This window comes from Barbus barbus (genome assembly GCF_936440315.1).
Source record: "Barbus barbus genome assembly, chromosome: 10".
Classification (NCBI taxonomy): domain Eukaryota; kingdom Metazoa; phylum Chordata; class Actinopteri; order Cypriniformes; family Cyprinidae; genus Barbus; species Barbus barbus.
The window spans coordinates 31,297,654-31,322,568 of record NC_136738.1 but is presented as its reverse complement, the minus strand read 5'-3'; the positions used below and the strand labels follow the sequence as shown (position 1 = coordinate 31,322,568).

Sequence of the window (24,915 nt, the reverse complement as noted above, 5' to 3'; positions counted from 1 at the left end):
CATCGGTAAAATAGTTCATGTGACATCAGGGCTTCAACTGAGGCTACGAGAATACTTCTTGTGTGCAGAGAAAAATAATTGTTGAATAAAGTCATTATTTTTGTTTTCTTTGCGCATAAAAAGTATTCATCTAGCTTCATAAAATTACATAAAATACAATCTCCTTGCTACGTTTCTGGACTTGGGAATATTTCAGTTGCATTGCTATCTATGGAGGGTCAGAGAGCTCTAGGATTTCATCAAAAATATGAATGAGGGTGAGTAATTAATGACAGAATTTTACTTTTTTGGGTGAACCAATCTTTAATTTATAATATCTGTTTGCTACTGCAGAAAGAGCTTGATTGACGTCTTCTATGTTTCAGGTTTTTGCTGAGAATAAAGATGAGGTGGGTCTGGTGCTGTTTGGTACTGACGGCACTAAGAACGGCTTGGCCAAAGACGGCCAGTATGAGAACATCACGGTTCACCGCCACCTCATGATGCCTGATTTTGAGCTGCTCGAGGAGATTGAGAGCGAACTGCAACCTGGTGGTCAGCAAGCAGACTGTATCCTTCCTGTTACCCTACAGATGTTGAACAGATAACAACACACATTATAGATCCCATGAGGTGATCTGTTAAAGGAATAGTTACCCAAAAATTATATTATGCTAAACGTTTTCTCACCCTCAGGCCATCCAAATGAGTTTGTTTCTTCATCAGATTTGGAGAAATGTAGCATCACATCACTTGCTCAGCAGTGAATGGGTGCCTACATCTTGGATTACATTTTCAGCAAATTTTCAGTTTTGGCTGAACTATTACTTTAAGTGTTAGTACAATTCATGAAATATATAATATAATATAACACATAACATTAAAATATATCAAAATAACTTGCATGCCATGTGACCCACATCAGTGAACGGTGAATATGTAAATGTGTTAAATTATTCAGATATTACCTCAAAATTGAAAGAGGAATTCAAGTAAATATTTCACGGGTTTAGCTGAGAAAAAAGTTTGTGAACCTCTGACCTAATTTAATAATCGTATTTTTTGTTTGTTACATGTTAATGCAACTGTGTAAAGTCCTTGACTGGTTAATCAGGGCTTGATGCTCTGGTGGTTTGCATGGACCTTTTACAGAAGGAAACCATGTGAGATCTTTTGTCACACATTTTTCTGTTTATTTAAATGCAGTTGAGAAGTTTCTATGCTGCTGTCACACTCTTTAATTGTTTTGTTTTTTTAGGGGGAAGAAGTTTGAGCGTCTGAACATTGTCCTGCTGACGGATCTGAACGTCCAGACCTCGGCGGACCAGCTGGACGTTATCCTTGCCAGCTTGAAGAAAGCTGGTATCACCCTGCAGTTCTTGTAAGAAACTTGCACTGATAACTCTAAGAGGGCTCAGCAATTACAATTTTTCTACTCTTAAGGCCAAGGATTTTTTTTCTTGGGGGAAAAGAAGTAATGGTTTGATGTATTTTTATATATGTCACAAGCGTTAAACATGAAGTGTGCATCAGTTAGATGATCTTTTCCTGTTTAAGATTTGATGCTAATAGTCAAATTTCTGGTTGTTTTTCCCACCTCAAACTTTGCACTGATCTGTGTTTTGTTTGATCCGTTCAGTTTGCCGTTCCCTGTGGATGGTGAGGACAGAGCGGATGGTGGAGGGGATGGACCGGGACCGTCAGCGGCTCCTGCTCGTCCAGGAAAAGGCTTGACCAAACAGCAGACACAAGGTCTGGAGATGGTCAGAAACATCATGACCAGCCTAGAGGAGGAGGACGGCCTGGAGGAGGTCTACACGTTTAGGTATAAATTCATATCAGTACGAGGAAAATATAGTTAGTGCACAATTTCTTTATCTATGTCAGAGCTGCCCATAATTTTTAATACGAAGAGCCAAGAATCAAACTTGACTGAGGGCCATGGGCCAAAAGTTACATCCAACTATATTATAGATCCAACTATAATATAAAATGTATTAAATTAAAAAAAATTTTAAATAATTAAAATAATAATAATAATAATAATCTTTTGAAAAATGTAAATTATTGATAATTTCACTTATATTGTTTTTTACATTTCAGTGCAAATATAATAAAAAAAAAATATAAATTATAAATGAAGATATTCTTTAGTTGCATGTTTTTTGGGGTTTTTTTCCCCTTCCTCTTGTGAAATGGCAGCCCAAATCAAATGTTATCACGGTCCACAGGCCCTGATACACATTATAAAATATATTTTATTATTTAGTGTATGTGTATGTGTATATATATATATATATATATATATATATATATATATATATATATATATATATATATATATATATATATATATATGTATGTAAAATAAAATAGATTTGTATGCATGTATATAAATAATTTTTAATTAAATATATAAAATATACTGTTTAAAATAACTCTTTTCTATGTGAATATATTGTCAAATGTAATTTATTCCTGTGATGCAAAGCTGAATTTTCAGCATCATTACTCCAGTCTTCAGTGTTACATGTCTTTTTTGAATTGAATTTGTACTCTAATGATAATTGCTTAGATCTATTAATGCTTATATCTGCTACTTGGTATACAGTACAAATGAAATCCTGGTCATTGGTCATGAAGTGACTGTGTTGATGTTTGTTGCAGTGATGCTCTGGAGAAGCTGTCCATCTTCAAGCGCATCGACAGGAGGCCGATGGCTTGGCCCTGTCAGCTGACCATCGGCAGCTCCCTGACCATCCGCATCGTCGGATACAAAGCTGTGAGTTCCTGATAGATTATGATCGAAACGGCTTGATGTTTTCTGCTGTGATTTGGTCTGATGTTGTGTTGGTTCTCGTAAGGTGACGGAGGAGAAGGTGAAGAAGTCCTGGGCCATAGTAGATGCTCAGAGTCACAAGAGAGACGACGTCAAGAGAGAAACGGTTTACTGCCTGAACGATGATAATGAAACTGAAGTACAGAAAGACGACACTATCCAAGGTGCAGAACAAAGATTGAAAATGTCACATTCACTGTGATTTTTGCAGTCATTTGTAGCAATATCACATTTTGGCCACATCAGTTGTTTTGTGAGCATAGTTGTGGTTGTTTACCTGTTTAAAAAGACAATTAATATTCAGTAACAGTTTTTCCCATATATTTATTTGTGGCGGTCCTTTTTTCCATAAAAGGTACATGCTTGACAAACCTAGAGACTTTTTTGGATAAACCTCAGATATCGTTCAGTTGGAAGAGGTCTGACTTTCCCGGCGAAACCAAAACCAAAAATTATTCAGACACCAGATATGATTTCAAAAATATTTTTGCTAGTGGGTGCAGGACACTATAGTATATTTATGTAAGTGAGGATAGCAAAATAAAGTAAAGTGTGACATATTATACCCAAAAATTCTTCATACAGTGGACTACCAGTAAAATTGATAAATATTTGGGACCAAAAATTATTCAGACACTTTGACCTGAGCATGTTTTGCTTAAGTGTTTTTTCTTTAATTGCTAATGCGACCTTTTTCCACCACAGACTGAACAAAATGAAGCATTGCTTGGTAATAGGTTGAGCTAAATTGGTATTATCTGATTGTGTAATTAAATGCTATTCAATCTAATTCATTACATACCTTTCTATCAAAGTTATCTGACATTATCAAGATCAATTTGTTCTGATGCAGTTTAACTCTTGAGTTCTTGTCATATTTTATTACCGTTTTCTAAACTATAGCGAATAAACTGTGATAATGTGAGAAATGTTGACGGTGTCTGAATAAATGCTGGTTTGACTGTAGTTTGTTACTCAGACGCTGGCAGCCAACACCACTGCATACAGTCACTCTTTAGTGTAGATGTATGTTGATTTTATCAGACGATGTTGCGGTTATAAATCAGGATTTAATTTATGTATGACAACAGGAAATATGTAAATGAGAACAGCATTATTGGGCATTCATTTGTATTAAAGTATGTGACTGTTTAGAGAGTAGAACAGATCTGAAGTGCCAGAACTTGTCTGAATGCAAACCCGACGCAATGACATCATTAATATGCTAATTAATATGTCACCTGCCGCCACAAGTCTCACAAAGACCTGTTGGAAACACTGAGTAATATTATCAGTTTAACTGCACTGACACTATCAGATGGGACCAAAATTTGTCTTAAAATGGCTCTAAACAGGTCTTAAATTTATAAAGTTATGGCAATAAATGTTGCAGGGAAATATTACGTTGCAAAATGAAGATATAAAGTCTTGTTTTCTGAGAAATCGAACAAAATCACTTTTGCTTAAAGCAAGAACAAATATCTTTCAATAGGGAATGAAAATCTATTATTTTTATTTTGTCCGAGCCCATTGGCATATACATTTACATTTATGCATTTAGCAGACGCTTTTTTCCAAAGCGACTTACATTGCATTCAAGTTACAGTTTTTACATTTTTATCAGCTCTTGCTTTCCCTGGGAATCGAACCCATGACCTTGGCGTTGCTAGCACCATTCTCTACTATTTGAGCTACAGGAATATACAATCATAAACTAACTTCATTTTGATCAGTTTCACAGAAAGCGAGGTTGGAAGTTGTATTTTCAAACTTTAAAGTGTTCCCTAGACATTTATATTAAGAGATCCCTTCCATTTAGTCCTTAAAATTTCTTTAGTTGGTCTTAAAAAGTCTTAAATTTACCTCTTTGAAACTTGCAGAAATGCTGAAACTAAAATGAGCTGAATAATGACACTGTTGTCTTCTGTAGAGGTGCTTTAGAGCTAAAAAATTTATTTTGTTTATTCTTGATGAATTCTGCAACATTAACTGCTGTTTTTGTGGGGTTTTTGTGAAGCTGTTTTAACTCGATCTGTATTGCTATGGAAATAAATGAGACTTTGAGAAACAAGGCTGTTCTGTTTCTTACAGGTTTCCGTTACGGGAGCGACATTGTGCCATTTTCTAAGGTGGACGAGGACCAGATGAAATATAAGTCTGATGGGAAGTGTTTTTCTGTGCTTGGCTTCACTAAACAGGAGCTGGTAAGATGCTCTCCAGTAGACGGCGCTCTTTTCAAATGAGTGCATTTTATCATAGGGTCAAACTGTACTTTCTATAGTGACTACAGTTATATTCAGCTTTGTGAGTGCAATCATTATGAATTGGCTTCTACAAATCTCTATACTTGAAAAGCGTGCAAGAACCCCGAAAATAGGAAGCTACTGATTATTATTATTTCAGCACATACTCCAAAATCAAATAATCTTAATTTAAGCATTTTGTACTGTAAAAGTCTACAAAGTCTAACTTGACTACAAAGTCTCTTGCCTTGTTTTTTACCCTCAATAGTGTACAGTGACAGTTGTTTGTTTGTTTGATGCAGATTCGTCGTCATCAGTTTATGGGAGACCAAGTTGTCAAAGTTTTTGCACCCAGAGATGATGAGGTGAGTTTTACAAAGCTTTTGTGTTCAGTGTGAAATTATACTGTAAATTTAATAATTGTTAGTAATTGCGATGCTTCAATACATGCGGTATGACAAAACGTCAGAGGACACATTACCTGGAAATTAACATATTTTTAGGGTTTTGAAAAAGTAAAATAGTGTGAAATTAGAATATTTATCGGTAACTAATCAAATATGACGTTCTAATATTCATGTCCATTTATCACGCAAATTATCATGTTGATAGTATATTTAGTGTTTTAATTACAATATTGTTCAAAAGTTTGGCGTTGCTATGATTTTTAATGTTTTTGACAAAAGTCTCTTTTGCTCACCGAGGCTGCATTTATTTGTTAAAAAAAATATTATTACAATTTTTTAAATATCTTTGTCAATATATTTTAAAATGTAATTTATTTCTGTGATCAAAGCTGTATTTTCAGCATCATTACTCCAGTCTTCAGTGTCACATGATCCTTCAGAAATCATTCTAATATACTGATTTACTGCTCAACAAACATTTCTGATTATTATCAATGCTGAAAACAGTTGTGCTGCACAATATTTTTGTGGAAACTTATTTTTCAGGATTTTTTGATGAATAGAGAATTCAAAAGAACAACCTTTATTTGAATTAGAAATCTTTGGTAATATTATAAAAGTCTTTACTGTCACTTTTGAGCATCCTTATTGTATTAATGAACTGATCTAAAACTTTTGAATGTTAGTGTAAACCTTTTGTATTAAGATAATTGTGTTTATTGTATGTATGCAGCATGCAGCAGTGGCACTGTCCGCTCTGATTCGTGCCCTCGACAGTCTAAAGATGGCAGCGATTGTACGCTATGCTTATGACCGTCGCAGCAACCCTCAAGTGGGCGCCGCTTTTCCTTGCACAAAGGATAAATATGAAGTATGTGGATTCATATCAAACAGAAAGCACACTATAAATGATTTATCTTCAGTATGTTGCACACCAGACTCATTCCTCATGTCTCTTATCCTCAGTGTCTGCTATACGTCAAGCTGCCGTTTATGGAGGATCTCCGACAGTTCACATTCCCAATGTTGGAAAACAACAAGAAGTTCACACCTGCAGGTGTGCCCTCAGATAAAAAGACCCACAATACAGCAGCCAGTTTCTATCAGATGTGTATACAGCTTGCCTGTATTGCAATTTTGACTTTATTTCATTGAATTCTGCAGCATTACAGTGCATCAGCAATTTCTTTGGTCCTCTCAGGGTTTCTGCAAGTCTTAAAAAGTCTTGCAAGTCATAATTCAGTCATAGTATTAAATGTTGCATGCATTGCATTAAATTTTATATGTTTGTCAGTATTTTTGTCTTGTTTTCCAATGCAAATATATCAACATCCGTAAATTTACTTGAGATGCAAAATAAAGATATGAAGTCTTGAGAAATTTAACAAATTTAAGTGAGTTTATAGTTGAAACAAGAACAAATATCTGTCAGTGGGCCCATTGGCAGATCTTTTTGCTTTTTTTAACATAAATTCACTTCCTTTTGATAAAATTCTCATCGTGTGTTGTAATTGCATGTCTTTTGCATTTTAAAAATGTTTAGACATGCACTGGGAAACAAGACAAAAATACTGAGGAAGAGCATCAGTTTTGTGCAAGATTGATCATGAGCTATGGTAAAAGTTATCTCCATATTCTAGTTACATTTACATTTATTCATTTAGCTGACGCTTTTATCCAAAGCAACTTACAATTGCTATATATGTCAGAGGTCGCACGCCTCTGGAGCAACTAGGGGTTAAGTGTCTTGCTCAGGGACACATTGGTGTTTCACAGTGGATTCGAACCCGGGTCTCTCACACCAAAGGCATGTGTCTTATCCACTGCGCCATCACCACCCCATGTTGAGCTATGTTTTGGTAAAAAGTCGGTTAGAAGTTGTAAGTGCTGCTTATTCAACTTATTGTGTATCTACTTAGACATTTACATTTAGAGAACATATTGGCCTATTGTGTTCCCTTCAGTTTACTCCTTAAATTTTCTTTAAAAAGTCTTGAAGTCTTGAATTTACCATCATAAAACTTGCAGAAACCCTGCTTCCCTTCTGAGGCACATCCAGACGAAAGGAGATGAATATTGATGTTGTTTGTGTGAATGTCTCTGTTCAGAGTCTCAGCTGTCAGCCGTGGACGCGCTGATCGACTCTATGATGCTGGTGGAAAAGGATGAGGATGGAGAGAGCGTGGACATCTTCAAAGCCAACCACATTCCAAACCCACAGTTCCAGAGACTTTTCCAGGCACGATGGGACGGGGTGGTGGACCTTACAGCCTGACAATATTTGATACTGTCATAATAGTCAGATGCATTTGCATTTATGCATTTAGCTGATGCTTGCATCCAAACCGACTTGCTGTTCAAGAAACATTTCTGATTATTATCAATGTTGAAAACAGTCGTTCTGCTTCATATTTTTGTGGAAAATTGATTCTTTGAATAGAACGAGTTTTCTGTAGGAATCTATAGTAACATTAAAAATGTCTTTGCTGTCATTTGTGATTAAATTAATGCATCCTTTTGACCCCAAACTTTACATAAACTGAGCCCTAGTGTTTATTCACCCTCACACCCCTCTCTTATTGTCCTTCAGTAGCACAGTGATTCAGGTGTGTGACATTGGCTGTGAAATCCGTGCTGTCTCTGCAGTGGGTCTCATTGATCTTTTCTTGGCTCGTGTCCTCAGTGCTTGCATCACCGCGGTGTGAATCCTGATGATCCCCTGCCGCCCGTAGAGCCGCGGCTGAAGAGGTCTCTAGAGCGGCCCCAGGCCGTGTCCGCCCGCTGCCAGGCCCCTCTGCAGGACGTCAAGACCAAGTTCCCACTGAAAGTGGTGGTGAAAAAGAAAGAGCAGAAGACGAGCGCAGACGTTTTCGGCAGCAGGTGAGAATGGAGCAAATCAACACTGAAGCTGTGGTTGAAATCGATGAGACGTGCTACATGACTTCCAGCATATACGTGTCAACTGGTAGAGGTTGTGGTAGACATATGTGACCCTGGAGCACAAAAGCAGTCTTAAGTAGCACAGGTATATTTGTAGCAATAGCCAAAGATACATTGTATGGGTCAAAATTATCGATTTATTTTTTATGCCAAAAATCATTAGGATAATAAGTAAAGATCATGTTCCATGAAGACATTTTGTTAATTTCCTACTGTAAATATATCAAAACTTCATTTTTGATTAGTAATATGCATTGCTAAGAACTTCATCTGGACAACTTTAAAGGTGATTTTTCTCAATATTTAGATTTTTTTGCTCCCTTAGGTTCCAGATTTTCAAAAGGCCAAATATTGTCCTATCCTAACAAATCACACATCAATGGAAAACTTATTTAATCAGCTTTCAGATGAGGTGTAAACTTAGCCTTATGACTGGTTTTGTGGTCCAGCGTCACATATTTGTACAGCTGTTTTTCTGTTTTTCATTAAGGTCTTAAAAAGGTCCTAATTTGCTCTTCCTCTAATTAAGGCCTCAAAAAGGTCTTAAATCAGAACAGAAAGTCTTAAATTGATAAAGTCATGCCATTAAATGTTGCATGAATTGCAAAAGAAATCAGTATCTAGCTCTGTATTTTTGTTGTTTTCCAGTAAAAATATCTAAAATCCTTAAATCAAGACACGTTTACTTGAGATGCGATATGAAGATGAATATAAAGTCTTGTTTTCTGAGAAATGTTGCAAAATTAAGTGTATTTATGCTTAAAACTAACAGAAATCTGCCAGTAGAGTGAGAAAATCTACTTTTTTTTTCTTCTGACCCTATTGGCAGATATTTGTTTTAAAGATAAACTCACTTAATTTTTTAATTTCTTTGTCCCCTTCCATTTATTTCTTAAATGTTCTTTTTGGTCTTAAAAAAGGTCTTAAAAAGTTTTAAACCTGAAGAAACGCACAGTAATGCAAAACCATATGGGCGGGGTTTATTTTGTGATTGACCAATCCGAATGAAGTCTACCAGAGGGGCGTGTAATAAAAGATGTAAGCATCCCCGCCCACTGTGTGTGTGTTTTCAGTGTCATTGATGGCATTAATTTGAAATGAGTTAGTATTAATTGTTGTTGATCTGTGTGTCTTCTTCAGTGCTGATCAACCAGATGCGAAGAAAGTCAAAGTGGATGAAGAGATAGAGTTTAACCTGGCCGAGATTGCTGAAGGAAACATCACATCGGTGAGACTCTCATGTCTGAAATCTGTTCAGTAATCTACATTACTCAGATTAAAATGACTAAATATTAGAAGTTTATATTTATATACAATGTTGTTCAAAGGTTTGGAGTCATTTTGAATGAAGTTAATACAATTATTCAGCAAGACTACATTAAATTGATCAGAAGTGTCAGTAAAGATATTGATAATATTACAAATGATTTCTATTTCAAATAAATGCTGTTCTTTTGAACTTTCTATTCATCCAAGAATCCTGAAAAATCAAATATATCACGGTTTCCACAAAAATATGAAGCAGCACAACTGTTTTCAACATTGATAATAATCAGAAATGTTTCTTGAGCAGCAAATCAGAATATTAGAATGATTTCTGATAAATTACATTTTAAAATATATTCACATAGAAAACTGTTTATTTGAATTGTAATAATATTTCACTCTTTTTACTGTATTTTTAATCAAATAAATGCAGCCTTGTTGAGCATAAAATATTCCAAACTTTTGAATGGTAGTGTACTGTATGCTTTTATTATACTGATATTTTTTTTAATGCTTTCCCTTAAAATGTATAAAACAATTAAGTCTTAAAGTCAATGTAAAATGCCTTTCAGAATCCATTTTGTACACAACATGATGTATTTCAGAGTGAAAAGGATTTATTAAATGGAAGAACATGTAGGGCAGAACTTGCTTTTTCCATCATGCATTAGCAGAAAAAGTAGTTTCAGAGTTATTTACAGTAAGATGAGCACAGTAAGACCAGGAACGTGCATTAACGCTGACTTCAGTACCGTATGAAGTATCGCACTTTAACAGATGCTCTCTTTTTCAGGTTGGCAGCGTCCATCCAGTCCGAGATTTCTGCGCGTTGATTCGACAGAAGACCGTTTCTTTCGATCAGGGTGAGATTTGATTGTTCAGTTTGACACTCTCACTCCTCAACCTTCACAGAATTGTCAGCTATTAAACATGCTATAATGTAAATGTGCTATTACCATTCCTGGCATGTCTGCAAGGCCTTGCTGAAGATTGAAAGCAGTCTCTGAGACACTGCGTTAAACGGCTCGTGTTGTTTCTGAATGTCAGCTGCAGGTTTTGTTGTTAGCGCGGTGGCTTTGATAATCATTGTTTTGTAACCTTGACAGCGTGCCAGCAGCTGACCCACAGGATTGAGCAGTTGCTGGGCAACAGGAGCCCGGAGTTCTACATGAAGAGCATCGCCTGTATCCAGGCCTTCAGGGATCAGTCCGTATCGGTGAGCTCTCAATTACACCTCCGCATCCAATCAGGGATCACTTCAGCATCAGTAGTTTTTGCGGGTCGCTAGGAAAAACACGCTGCCGGAGGATGTTGGGATTCATTTCAGACGATCTGAGGCTCCGGTCCAAAGCATAGCAAGCTGCCTACCTAGACAGGATTTTAGTGCTTTCCTGATTTTGGACCAGTTTTTGAGGAGTAATCACATTTGCAAAGGCAAACTCATAATAATTGAAAAATAAAAGAACCAAGTTTGTGAACAAGTCAAAAGAAATGCTGAGAATATGTATTTTTAATTCTTATTAAAGTCTCATTAGCATAGCAACATGTCAACATTAGACTCTTTTCAAATCAGTTGTTTACACAACTTATTAAAATTAAAGATTAAAATGTTTATATTTTAATTTCAGGTTTTTTATGTAAGTCATTTTATATACTTTTTTCTGTATTTTGTCATTTTAACATAATTTATTATTATTTATATGTAGCTTTCATTTTTTTTGTTTTATATATTAATATTAATTTTAGTTTAACATTTTTAATTTGCATTTAATTTTGTAAGTTTTAAGTTTACATATAAATGATAGAAATGTTATTATATTTTTAATTATTAAATATAAACATTAAATTGAATTAAATGTTAATGTGTATTATATATATATATATATATATATATATATATATATATACATTATTAAAAATAAAATATATATATATATATATATATATATATTCATTATAGTATTTCAGCTTATTTTAGTAAAAAATGTCATTAAATTGTTTAAGTTTTATGTTTACATATAAATTATAGAAACATTAATTTTAGTTAATAACAGCAGTGGTTACTATTTGATCATGAAAACATTTCACTATTCTGTTTCTGCTTAAATGCTTGAAATCTGTATTATAGTCAAATACAGTTTCTTTTTTTTATCAAAATGTTTGGACCCCATTTACACCTGACCACTTGTAATCTGACCACCTGAGACAGGTGTAAATGGGTCCTGCATGTGACACGGTTTTTGCAACAGATGTTGCATGTACACGGCATGATATCAGTTTTTTTTAAGTGTTGATTTTTATAATAGTATGAGCTCAGAGAACTGATGGATTTACACTTCTTACATTTACTCCATCAGAGCGGAAACGCAGAGCTGTTCAACAGCTACTTGCAGTCCCTGAAGAGGAGCGTTCCTGACAGGAATCTTCAGGAGTTCTGGGATCTGCTCGTTCAAGGTAAAGAATAGGCCTTCTGCTCATGTTGAGCTGAAGACTTCATGCCTTCAACATGCACTTTTGTTTTCAGATGCTCTGACGCTGATTAGCAAAGATGAAGTCGACGGAAGCACCGTTTCCAAACAAGACGCAAACCAGGTACTTACAGCCTTCTATAGCCTACAGCTTACAAGTTTTAAGAAGTTCATGTGAAATATTTTAATTTTAATTTAACTAATTAAAGGAATAGTTAACTGAAAAATGAAAATTTGCTGAGAATGTCCCTCAGGTCATCCAAGATGTATAGTTTGAGTTTGAATTTATTTCTTCATCAGATTTTGAGAAATGTAGCATTACATCACTTGCTCTGCAGTGAATGGGTGCCGTCAGAATGAGAGTGAAACTTCTGACCAAAATGAGAGTCCATAACTCTTCCTCCAGTGAGAAAGTTGTCTCGTCTGGTTTAGGAGAGAAATTTGCACAGTCCAAAACAGCTCTAAACAAATATGTGGCTGGATTTTGATGTGAGAGACAACAGAAGAAGGACTTTTTCACTGGATGAAGCGTTATTATGGATTATGGACAGAAGTTAGAAATGTCCTAATGATGGATTTGTTTCTTACAAGCACACAGCTTTTGTCTTCTCCAGATGTTAACTGATGGACTGAAGTGGTGTGGATTACTTGTGGATTATTGTGATGTTTTTATCAGCTGTTTGGACTCATTCTGACGGCACCCATTCACTGCAGAGCATCCATTGTTGAGACAGTGATGCAATGCTACATTTCTCCAAATCTGTTCCTATGAAGAAACAAACTCATCTATATCTTGGATGGCCAGAGAGTGAATACGTTGCCAATCTTTTTTTTTTTTTTTTTTTTAAGTGTTTGATTTGACATCTGTTTTACATGTCGAGGTTGTTGGTTAAGTGTGAGTGTTATTATGGTCGTTTAACCCTGCGTTTGCTGGTTTAGTTCCTGGCATTTGAGCGAAAAGAGGAAGTGCAGGCGGCTCCAGCGCAGGAGGACACTGGAGATGTGGATGATCTGGTGAGTGTTTCATGCTTGTTTGGTTGTTTCAATGACAAGCACATCATTTATTATATTTGTGAGTGTAATTATGGTCTGAAAGTATATTAAATCCTTTATACTTTAGTAGAGATTTAAGACCTTTACTTTTGGAAACATGTTAAGTTGTTGACTGATGTTTTTTGATGCAGCTGGACATGATGTAAAGCGGTTGTCTTCAACACCTGCGTCCATCCAGCGCATGCAACTCTGCATTAGGGGCCATTTCTTATGTTTATTAACGAAACACAAATCTCCAAAAAAGTTTAAGTGCTTCTCTAAATCAGATTCTTTTGTACTTGGCATGATTACGTTGCTCGACTTTGATTGTCTGTCTTTGTTGGATTTTCTAAAGGAAAATAAATGTCCATGTACTTTATACAGAAACTCAAATAAAAGATCAAATAAAATAAAACTAAATTCTTGATTACAGTTCCATTTAGTCCTGAGGGGAGGGGATCACATTAACCTACTGTACTACAAAATTAATTGAACATCCTCCTGGGTATCCAGGATCCCAGAGTTTTTATTTTATTTTTTAGTATTTACTATTATTTCAAATGGTTATTTTCATTACTGTAATACATCTATATTATATTTATATGTTTGTTTATTACACAAATTTTATTTAGAATTTTTTTTTTTTTTTTCAGTGCAAAAAAAAAATATATATATATTATTAATGCAGTACATTTGCATTAGATTTATATATCTGTTTATTAGATCCTAATATTTTTAGAACCTTTATTTTTAGAACCATTTTGAATTCATTTTAGTGCAAAAGCTATGAATATGATTTTTCTCAAGAATGTTTTTGGTAATTCCTATTATTCCCAGTGGTGATTTTCATTCTTGTAATAGTTACAATACATTTATATTTATTTAATTTGTTTATCATATACATTTTTTTTAGAAACACTGAGATTTTTTTTTTAATGGAAAAAAAAGATTTTTATTATTGTCACACATCAAGAGCTTTTTTTAAATTCCTATTATTCCCAGTGGTAATTTTTTATTACTGTAATCCAGGATCCCTATTAGAGCAGCAGATCAGAATGTGAATTATAATTGCCTACATTTAGCATTATTATTTTTAGAGCATTTAATATGCCATGCCGATGACTTTTCCGTCCAGCTCATTGAAGCAAACAGTTTGAAAGAACGGATTTGCGGAAATGAGTCGGACGTGCCATCATTAATCAGCTGGGAGGGATCTGTCAGGACGTTTGATACGCTCACGTTCATAATCCATGCTCAGAAACCATGCCCGCCAGCCGTTGAGGGTTTGATAAATTGTGGCGTGTCTTTGGGGGCTGATGATCTCAGTTTGCTGAGAGCATGTGAGCGTCTCAGTCCTCCCCCGGATCTCTGAAAACGCACACGCTGCAGTTTCACGCCGCTGTCTCCTGGGTCGAGCAGCTCCATAAACCTGCTTCAAACAACTGTTATGAAGATACGAGACGTGTAGGGTCCAAATAAATGAGACCGAATGATAATACTGATGATTGAGAACAGTGATGAGGTGAATCACCAGGTCGCATTTCACAGCAAAATCAAAAGATAAAATTATAAAGTAGTATATTTTTATTCCTTATATAGTGATAGTTTTTTTTAGATTCATGAGTTTATTTGTATTGCGAAATGTTTTTTTTTTTTTTTTTTTTGTAATTCAATTATTCTAAATGGTCATTTTTATTACTGTAATATATTTGCATTACAAATTTTTATTCATTTTTAGAACCATTTAGATTTTTAATAATAAGTAATATATTTTTCTTTATTATGTGGTGATAGTTTCTATATAATCGTTAAGATTTATTTATTTTTAATGCAAACCTATGATTTTCATTGCTGTCACATCGTGTGTGTGTGTGTGTGTGTGTGTGAGAGTGTGTGTGTTATTCCCATTAATAGTGATTTTTCATTAGTGTAATACATTTGCAGTACATTTATATATATTTATTATTTACTAATAATTTTAAAACCATTAAGAATTTATATTTAATGCAAAAACTGTTATTTTACCATCATGTCCAGAGTGAATTTTTTTTTTATATATACAATAATTTACAATACAACAATTTACAAAAAAGTTATATTTTATTTTAAATGTATTAAATGTAAATGTAAAAAAAAAGCACATTTACATTTATGCATTTAGTATTATGTTAATGAATTGTGAGGCAAATGTGCTTCATTGTCACAATGCAAAAAAATTATAATTTAATGTGTACTCATCTCACATGCACTCATTAAGGATTCAGTCATTATGTGCTTTGAGTGATTTGCAGTAATCATGATTCACCTTTTTAAAGTGATTCTGCAGTCAGTCATTGACTGGAAAAGCGTGATGGTTGTTAAACAAAAGGTCACCGTGTAAAACATCCTCAGCACTGATCGCAGCGTAATGAATTGATTTTTTTCACTCACACAGGAAATGGGAAGTTAAAGCTCGGGTAGGCAATTTTTTCCAGAAACATTTTTGTTATACTAGTTCAAAATCTCTTTTGGGGGCGTGGCTACTGGAGCAGTTGTGCCAGAGGATATTTAACTGAAAAACCAATTCAGATTCCGTTACAGAAGTGCAACCCAAATCAGAAGACTTGCCAAAATACACAGAGACAGACAGGATAAACTTGGTGGTGCTTTTATAAGATGGAGGAATATTGATGGAATGTTTGGGTTTCAATCGATACGACGAACTTGTGGAGTTTCTTCCCGACAGGTAAGCTAAACCTCAATGTAGATATCTGGAGCAGAAACTTTTCAGGTCGAGAACCACATCTAATCAGATTTGCATTGCTGATGTGGGTAATCATCAGATGAGTAAAGAAGAAAAAAAACTAATTAGAGATAAAGTCTGTCTGGAAGGACATGAAGAAACTGAGACAGACTAAATCCAGAAGAACTGTGGAAGAACAAAATGTATTAACGTAAATTTTGATAATCATAATTAATAATCACAATTACAAGATCAAATTTCAAGGGAATAATTGACCATTTATTTTTTGTCATAATGTGTGTGTGTGTGCATGTTTATGTGGTTTATGAGGACACAACTGTGTATAATGACATGGGTATGACAGAGGTATTACAATATGAAGGTGGTTTATGAGGACACTGCCTATGTCCCCGTAATTCAAAAGGCTTAAAAAACATACTAAATGGTGTTTTTTTGAAAATCTAAAAATGCACAAAGTCTCCTGTGAGGGCTAAGTTTAGGTGTAGGGTTGGTGTAGGGCAATAGCACACACAGTTTGTTCAGTATAAAAACCATTACGCCTATGGAGAGTCCCCATAAACCACAAAAACCAACGTGTGTGTGTGTGTGTGTGTGTGTGTGTATTGCAATCAAGATGAGACGTAATAAAAGCATGAATAAGCTTCACTGTGTCTTTAAAACATAAAAGTGTCTCACCTTGGAAATATTTCTTGATAAAAACATGCCTGAATAAAGTTCCTAACATGATGTTCAAACCGGTGTCAAAATAAACAACCAAATACTTATGCCACTTGTTACATTTGAGTGCAAATGATTTTGTGAGAATGTGGAGTGAAATACAGTAAATAATAAAAATAAAAAAATCGGTCTGACAAAATCACTAATACAGTTTAGTGTCATCATTATGCAGTAATATATAATGATGATACAGCAATCCTGCCGATCTGTGATGTTTTCAGACGGTGAACCTGACTGTAATGGTTTCTGTGTGTTACGGGTGTCAGAGCTCAAAGCACTCATGTCTGACGCTCCATTCTGATGTTTCCAGATTGAAAAACTGCAGCAACCTGTAATTTCAGACTTCAAACAGGATCCGGGCAGCAATCCGACTAGCTTTCCCTTTCCAGCTCTATAGCGAGAGAGAAGATAAAAGGAGACGGACAGACAAGAGGAATGAATTTCATGCTTTTCTGATCACTGTGTATTTCAGATCTGTGTGTCAGTACTTCTGTTACCCAGGTAAAACCCCATTCATTGTTTTCCAGAGAGACTTTGATTATTAAAAGTAATGTGTAATGCTTTCAAGATAGACGTACCATGAGGTTCTTGAGTGATGATGATATATGCTTCTGTAGATGCCACAAGTCTACCCATAATCCTCGAGTGATATCCACAATCAGAAAAAAGAGTTTTGCACTTGCATTCATTTTAAACATTTACACATACATTTACACTTTTTTTATACAGTATATGTAAAAATATGAAATGTATACAAAAAGTGCAAACCTAAATTAGAAGTAAATGATCATAATGTAGCCTACCAATGAAACAAAGTTTTTCAAAATATATTTTCTGTTTTCATTTTACAATGTTAAAGTTTTTAATTAATTTAATTGAGATTTTATTTTAGTAGGTTTTTTTTTGAATGTCTGTATTTTTAGTCGATGTTATTTTAGTACATCAAGATAAACTAAAGGAAATTAATCAGTTAATGTTTATTTTATTTCAAGTAACAAAAAGTATTAGTATATAAAAAAAAGTTGTTGTTTTTTTTAAGTTTTAGTATAATAACCTTGACATTGACTAATATCTGCTTGTAATTTTAAACAGCAATATAATAAATATATATATATATAAACACACACTGCCCTCCAAAAGTTTGGAAACGCCCTAGAAAAGTGAGGTTATGGACAATATTGGCATGAATCCTTTTTAATTTGTGATAATGTTGCACTGATAAGGGACAATATATAAGATATATTAATAATTATTAATATTAGAATATTTACATTTGAGTTTCAATTAATGATCATCTCTACAGTATAAATTCCGGGTATCTCTTGTTCTTTGAAACCACAATAATGGAGAAGACTGCTGACTTGGCAATGATCCAGAAGACGAACATTGATGCCCTCCACAAAGAGGGTAAGTCACAGAAGGTCATTACTGAAAGCTGTGGCTGTTTACAGAGTGCTGTATCAAAGCATATTAAATGTAAAGTTGACTGGAAGGAATAAATAGAGTAGGAAAAGGTGCACAAGCAACAGGGATGACCGCAAGCTTGAGAATACTGTCAAGCAAAGATACGGGTGACTCTGTGGTCCTCGTCCTCTTAGATCTATCAGCTGCTTTCGACACCATTAACCATTCTGTATTAATTAATAGATTGAAATCTTGGGTGGGTCTCTCTGGCACAGTTCTAAAGTGGTTCCAGTCATTTTTATCTGACAGGAAATTTGTGGTTAGGTTAGGAGAATTTTTATCTTCCACTGCTTCTCTCCCCTGTGGCCTTCCGCAAGGCTCGATTTTGGCCCCCTCTCTATTTTCATTATACATGTTACCTCTGGGATCTATCTTTAGAAAACATGGGGTATCGTTTCACTTTTATGCCGATGATACTCAAATCTATTTACCTTTTAGAAAAAATGATCCACTGGCCATGACTGCTCTTTCATCCTGTTTAGGTGAGGTTAAATCCTGGTTATCTCAAAATTGTTTATCCTTAAATAAGGAGAAAACGGAAGTAATTGTTTTTGGCCCTTCAGAACATATGAAAGCATTTAATTTTGACTTGGGATCCCTATCGGCTTTTAGGTCTCCACAGGTACGAAATCTGGGAGTTATCTTGGATGACTCATTAAAATTCGACAAACAAATTTCTTCAGTAATTGGGTCCAGTTTTCGTCAGCTCCGTATACTTGCAAAAATTAAACATTTCCTCACTGATAAGACTTTGGAGATGGCGGTGCATGCTTTTATCACGTCACGTCTTGATTATTGCAATTCGTTATACTGTGGCATTTCTAAAGCCCAAATTGCCCGACTTCAGTTGATCCAAAATGCTGCCTCAAGATTTCTTTTGAAAAAGAAAAAAAGGGATCACGCTACTCCACTTTTAAAGGCCCTTCATTGGTTGCCAGTACAATTTAGAATACATTTTAAAATTGTACTATTTGTTTTTAAATCTTTGCACAATCAAGCACCCGGCTACCTATCTGAACTGTTGCATCAGTATATCCCCTCAAGAAGCTTAAGATCTGGTGACCAGAATCTTCTCTTAATACCACACTCCAGACTTAAACGTAGAGGTGACCGTGCCTTCTCTGTAATTGGTCCTCGTCTCTGGAATGACCTGCCAGTGGAAATTCGAATGGCCCCGAGCTTGACCATTTTTAAGTCTCTGTTAAAAACCCATCTGTTTTCATTGGCTTATTAGGTTTTATTCCTGCCTATTATAATTTTTCTGATACTGTTTTATTTTGGGTTCTTTGTTTTAATCTGTTTGCTTGTTTTAATTACTTTTATGATGCTGTATCTTTTGTGAAGCACTTTGGTCAGTCTCGTGGCTGTTTTAAATGTGCTATATAAATAAAGTGAACTTGAACTTGAAGCAAAGCTGATTCAAACACTTGGGAGAGCTTCACAAGGAGTGGACTGAAGCTGGAGTCAAGAGTCACCACGCTCAGACGTCTTCAGGAAAAGAGCTACCAAGCCACTTCTGAACCAGAGACAACGTCAGCAGCATCTTACCTGGGCTGTGGAGAAAAAGAACTGGACTGTTGCTCAGTGCTCCAAAGTCCTCTTTTCAGATGAAAGTAAATTTTGCATTTCATTTGGAAATCAAGGTCCCAGAGTCTGGAGGAAGAGTGGAGAGGCACAGAATCCATGTTGCTTGAAGTCCAGTGTGAAGTTTCCACAGTCAGTGATGATTTGAGGTGTCGTGACGTCTGCTGGTGTTGGTCCATTGTGTTTTATTCAATGCAGCTACCAGGAGATTTTGGAGCACTTTATACTTCCGTCTGCTTGACAAGCTTTATGGAGTTTTTACTTCTGGGCGACTTAAACTGGGACATGCTTAATGCTTCATCCAGTTTACTTTCCAAATTTGATGCCCTTAATCTCATGCAAATCATTAACGAACCCACTAGATACAACCGAAAATCTGTAAATAAGGGCACTCTCATAGACATTGCCCTAACTAATATGCCCACTAAATACATCTCTGGTGTCTTTAGTCAAGACATCAGCGATCACTGCATAATTGCATGTGTCCGTAATGGGTCTGCAACCAAAAGGCCCTCTCTTATCATTAACAAACGCTCTCTAAAACATTTCTGTGAACAGGCCTTTTTATATGATTTAGCCCAGGTACCCTGGAAGGATATCGATCTTATTCCTACAGTTGAGGATGCTTGGTCATTCTTTAAAAGTGCCTTTCTAGCTGTTCTAAATAAGCATGCCCCTTATAAAAGGCTCAGAACTAAAAGTAGATACAGCCCATGGTACACCCCAGAACTCACCGCCCTTAACCAACATAAGAATATTCTGTGGCGTACGGCATTAGCATCGAACAACCCCAGAGACCAGCAACTCTTTAGGGAAGTCAGAAATCGATACACACAGGCGGTCAGGAATGCTAAGGTTGGCTTTTTCAAACAGAAATTTGCCACCTGCAATACTAATTCTAGAAAGTTCTGGGATATAGTAACAATCCAGACAATCCAGATGAGTTTAAGACTCAATAGTGCCTCAGCAGAGCCACAGGTCTGATCACTTCCATACCACTCCTCACTGATGCTGGAGTTTGTACTAAACGAGCCCCAACCAAGTATTGAGTGCAGAAATCAACATACTTTAAAGAACTTGAACTTTTCTGTTAAACAAATCCTTTTTTTGATTGATCTTAGGAAATATTCTAATATTTTGAGATACTGGATTTTTGACTTTCATGAGCTGTAAGCTCTAATCATCAAAATTAAACCTGTATATTGTTTATGAATTATATATATATATTTATATTTAATAGTTTTTATAAGTATTTTGTATTTTATTTTAGCTTTTTTATTCATTGTATTTCAGTTGATGTTTGTTTTATTTCAAGTAACAAACATGTTTTTGAATGGTTTAAGTTTAGTTTAGTTCAGTAACCTTGACACTGACCCATGTCTGCTTTTATTTTGGAAAGATGCTGGGAATTGGAAAGGAGGTGCAGAATCTAGAGTAGATCTGATGAACTTGTTTGAACTCTGATGGCAGCTCTTCATGGACTGAATTATTCAGCGCTCAGCGTTATCTGACATCCTACAGGTACTGAGACGGGTCAAACCGTCCTCTGTCCTCCATCACATCTGACTTCAGACACTTCTGAGTAATATTTTAGTAAAAGCTTCATGCTGATGTATTTCATTTTATTTCTGTAGATATGAAATGGCAACATGACAAAAAATATGGATCTCAGCACACCATGTTAAAGTCGATATATTTGATAGAAATATATAATGGCAAAACAAGTAAACTGCAGAAGTAAGCAGGGACATAAAATAATAATTCACCCCAAAACGACAACTCTGTCATCTTTTACTCATTTGAGCACATTTTCTGTGGACTTTCCTAATACTTTTATGGCTTTTTTGGTATTTTGTGCTATAAATCACCTTTTTATGAACCTTAAAAATCAGCTTCCACATTCTGTTTAACTTTTTTCCACAGAAAAAGAGAGAAAATAACATGAGGGTGAGTAAATGATGACAAATGTTGAGTGAACCAGTCCTTTAATAATCAAACCCACAATGTCTGACCTTCAAATTCAGATCAGCTGTTTATCTGTGGGTTGAACAGATGGTAAATATGATAATAAATACAGAATTGTATTTGTAATTTGCTTACATTAATTGAAGGGACAGTCCTCCTGGTGTTAAAGTCAACATGAAACACTGTTTGGTGCATTACATACATACTATTATTTCCAATTTTGTTGCAATAACGAGATGTTATGCCATTAAAACTATATATTTTTTCATAATAACAAAATACTATGTTGTTTAAACATCGTTTCTCTTGTTAAAATGACAAGATGCTGTCATTAAAAAAACATTTTTGTTTTGTTATTATTTTGTTACTTGATATTATTATAAAAAATATTCTTTTAACGATAAATATATTGGTTTAACGACAACATATTACGAGAAAATGTCATTTTAACAACACAGCATCTTGTTATTACTCTAAAATATATTGTTTTAATGACATAACATCTTATTTTGATTCAAATCTGTTACTTTAAAAAGAAAAATATCTTAATGACATAACGTCTCTTTATTACGAGAAAATGTTTAATGGCAGCATCTCGATATTACTAGAAAATATATTGTTTAAATAACATATCTCATTATTATGAGTAAATGTTTTAACAAGAAAACTGTTGATTTAATGACATGGCAACTTGTTATTACTAGAACATATATAGTTTTAACAACAACATCTCATTATTATGAGAAAATATATGGTTTCATACAAGAATTAGCATGAAAAATAATAAATAATGTCAAGGAAATTTTATTCGGAGGCAGAGCAGGTTATTACATTTTGATGAAACATTAAAAAGACAAACATGTTTTAGTTAGAATAAAGTGCACTAATTATTTGTGCACAGTAGAAGTATTTGTATTATGAAAATAAATAGAATTAATTTGGATTTCATGTTGATTTTAAGCACTCAAGGGGGCAATGATTGCAGGACGTCCATGTCATATGATTTGAGATGACTGATATCCTCACAAAGGTTGTGAATATGAAAACATGCATTACCAGCAGGCATGAGAGGAACAGAGAAAAAGCTTTTCGACTGATTGAGCTGCTGTCCATCTGTCTGTGTGATGACTGACAGCTGTCACTCATTATTTATGGACAGTGAAATGGTCATGGGCTCCGTTTGACGTCTGTGGCGGCGCCAGTAACGTTACTGTAAACATATTCATCATTTCATTTAAATACCATCCGCCTTTTCAATGGATTATGCATATGTTCTCTTTTCAGATATTTTTGTGATTTGTTTTTAATTTTGTCTAAAACAAGTGTTTGTTTAAAGGAAAAGTTCACCCAAAACAAGAATAAGGTGTCATTTTAGTATCATTGAGATACTATTATAGTTTCTTGAAGTATTTTTGAAAATGTTTTTCTTTTGTATTATTTCCTTTTTTCTTTTCATTTTAGTTCAAATTTGAGTAATTTTGTTGTGTTTTTGTCATTTTGAGTAGTTTTAGTTTTGTTGTCTATATAGTTCTCATTGATTATTATTTAAGTTTCAGTGTTAGTTATTATAGCACTACAAGCTAAACTAAATTAAAGTGAGAAATGTTCACTTGGCAACTATCTGAAATAACATTTTTATTTCAGTTAACATTTATTTTATTTCATGTTACGAAAATGTTTTAGTTAACTATAATAGCCCTGCCCTCTAGCAAGGTTATTACAGTGGTATGCGAAGGTTTGGGAACCCCTTGCAGAATCTGTGAAAATGTGGATAATTTTACCAAAATAAGAGAGATCATACAAAATGCATGTTATTTTTTATTTAGTACTGTCCTGAGTAAGTAATATTTTCCATAAAAGATGTTTACATATAGTCCACAAGACAAAAAAAATAGCTGAAATTATTAAAATAACCACATTCAAAAGTTGAGGGACTCAAACACAACAATTAAAAAAGGTTCAAACATTCACTGATGTTCCAGAAGGAGCCGGGGGTGAAAACTTTTGAACAGGATGAAGATGTCCAAATTTTTCTTATTTTGTTGAAATATCATATTTTTCCATTTAGTACTGCCCTTCTGACGCGACAGAAGATACTTGCATGTTTCCTGGAAGACAAATGAAGTACAATTTACCTTGATCTTCAAATTTAATGCATCGTGTTTCCTTCAGGAACATCAGTGAATGTTTGAACCTTTTTTAATAGTTGTGTTTGAGTCCCTCAATCATCCTCAGCGTGAAAAGGTGGATCTCAAAATCATACAGTTACTGCTGGAAAGGGTTCAAATATGCAAAAGATGCTGGAAAACTGAAGATTCTGCAGGACCTGGAGGATTTTTCTGAAGAACAGTGCTCAGTTTAACTGTTCAGAACAAACAAGGGACTCATGAACAACCATCACAAAACAAAAAAACAGTCGTAGATCATCCAGGTAACCACACACAGTATTAAGAACCAAGGGTTCACAAACTTTTGAATGTGGTTATTTTAATAATTTCAGCTATTTTTTTGGTCTTGTGGACTATATGTAAACATCTTTTATGGAAAATATCTTACTCAGGACAGTATTAAATAAAAAATAACATGCATTTTGTATGATCTCTCTTATTTTGGTAAAATTATCCACATTTTCACAGATTCTGCAAGGGGTTCCCAAACTTTCGATCCCCACTGTATCCTTGTTTAAAACTAAAACAAACAAAAACATTTTAGTTACCTGAAATAAAATAAGCATAGAATACATTTTAAATAAAATTTACAAATGAATATATTTTATTTCAGTTAGTTGCCAAGGCAACATTTTTAATTTTCTGTAGTTCAACTTTAAGTACTGAAATAAAATTAAAACTTATTTATAGATATATTTCTCAAAATAATAAAAATGACTAAACTAAATTTTTTAAATTACAGAATTTCTTAAATAACTCGATATATGAATGTTTCGTTTGGTTTATATTGAAGTACTAAAATAACTACAATTAAAAATTAAATTAAACTAAATGAAACTAATAAAAAACACAAAAACTAATAATGTTGACAAAAACACACAACAAAATTCTTAAAACTTTAGAATAGAAAATAGAAAAGAAAGTATAATAGCATATCAATGATACTAAAAATGTTATTTTTACTGTAGAACACAAATTCAGAATAAAAGGCCATTTTTATGATGCTTTTGTGGTGCTTTGTGGAGCTTGACCTTGATCACTATCAGTTGTTGTTGTATGCTTTAAGATTCTTCATAAATTCTCCTTTTGTGTTCCTCAGG

General features: G+C 34.4%; 1 protein-coding gene across 6 annotated transcripts in view; it reads left to right on the top strand.

Moving 5' to 3' along the window:
- LOC306876491 (X-ray repair cross-complementing protein 5-like) overlaps positions 1-24,915 on the top strand; it is a 31,097-nt gene that overhangs the window by 1,299 nt on the left and 4,883 nt on the right. For 2 of the 6 annotated variants that reach the window (XM_079427706.1, XM_079427705.1), the window contains 19 exons: positions 366-549; positions 1,094-1,142; positions 1,238-1,360; positions 1,619-1,804; positions 2,647-2,761; positions 2,844-2,982; positions 4,910-5,022; positions 5,364-5,426; positions 6,202-6,339; positions 6,435-6,525; positions 7,577-7,707; positions 8,152-8,348; positions 9,549-9,636; positions 10,468-10,537; positions 10,781-10,890; positions 12,032-12,128; positions 12,199-12,266; positions 13,082-13,156; positions 13,327-13,600. In XM_079427706.1, coding sequence (XP_079283832.1) covers positions 366-549; positions 1,094-1,142; positions 1,238-1,360; positions 1,619-1,804; positions 2,647-2,761; positions 2,844-2,982; positions 4,910-5,022; positions 5,364-5,426; positions 6,202-6,339; positions 6,435-6,525; positions 7,577-7,707; positions 8,152-8,348; positions 9,549-9,636; positions 10,468-10,537; positions 10,781-10,890; positions 12,032-12,128; positions 12,199-12,266; positions 13,082-13,156; positions 13,327-13,341 — 2,052 coding nt within the window. In that variant the 3' untranslated portion in view covers positions 13,342-13,600. Of the gene's footprint in view, positions 1-365; positions 550-1,093; positions 1,143-1,237; positions 1,361-1,618; positions 1,805-2,646; positions 2,762-2,843; positions 2,983-4,909; positions 5,023-5,363; positions 5,427-6,201; positions 6,340-6,434; positions 6,526-7,576; positions 7,708-8,151; positions 8,349-9,548; positions 9,637-10,467; positions 10,538-10,780; positions 10,891-12,031; positions 12,129-12,198; positions 12,267-13,081; positions 13,157-13,326; positions 13,601-16,975; positions 17,136-17,937; positions 18,042-21,081; positions 21,204-21,605; positions 24,041-24,915 lie in introns of those variants that run through there. The other 4 variants (XM_079427704.1, XM_079427703.1, XM_079427702.1 and 1 more) reach the window with 4 other exon arrangements.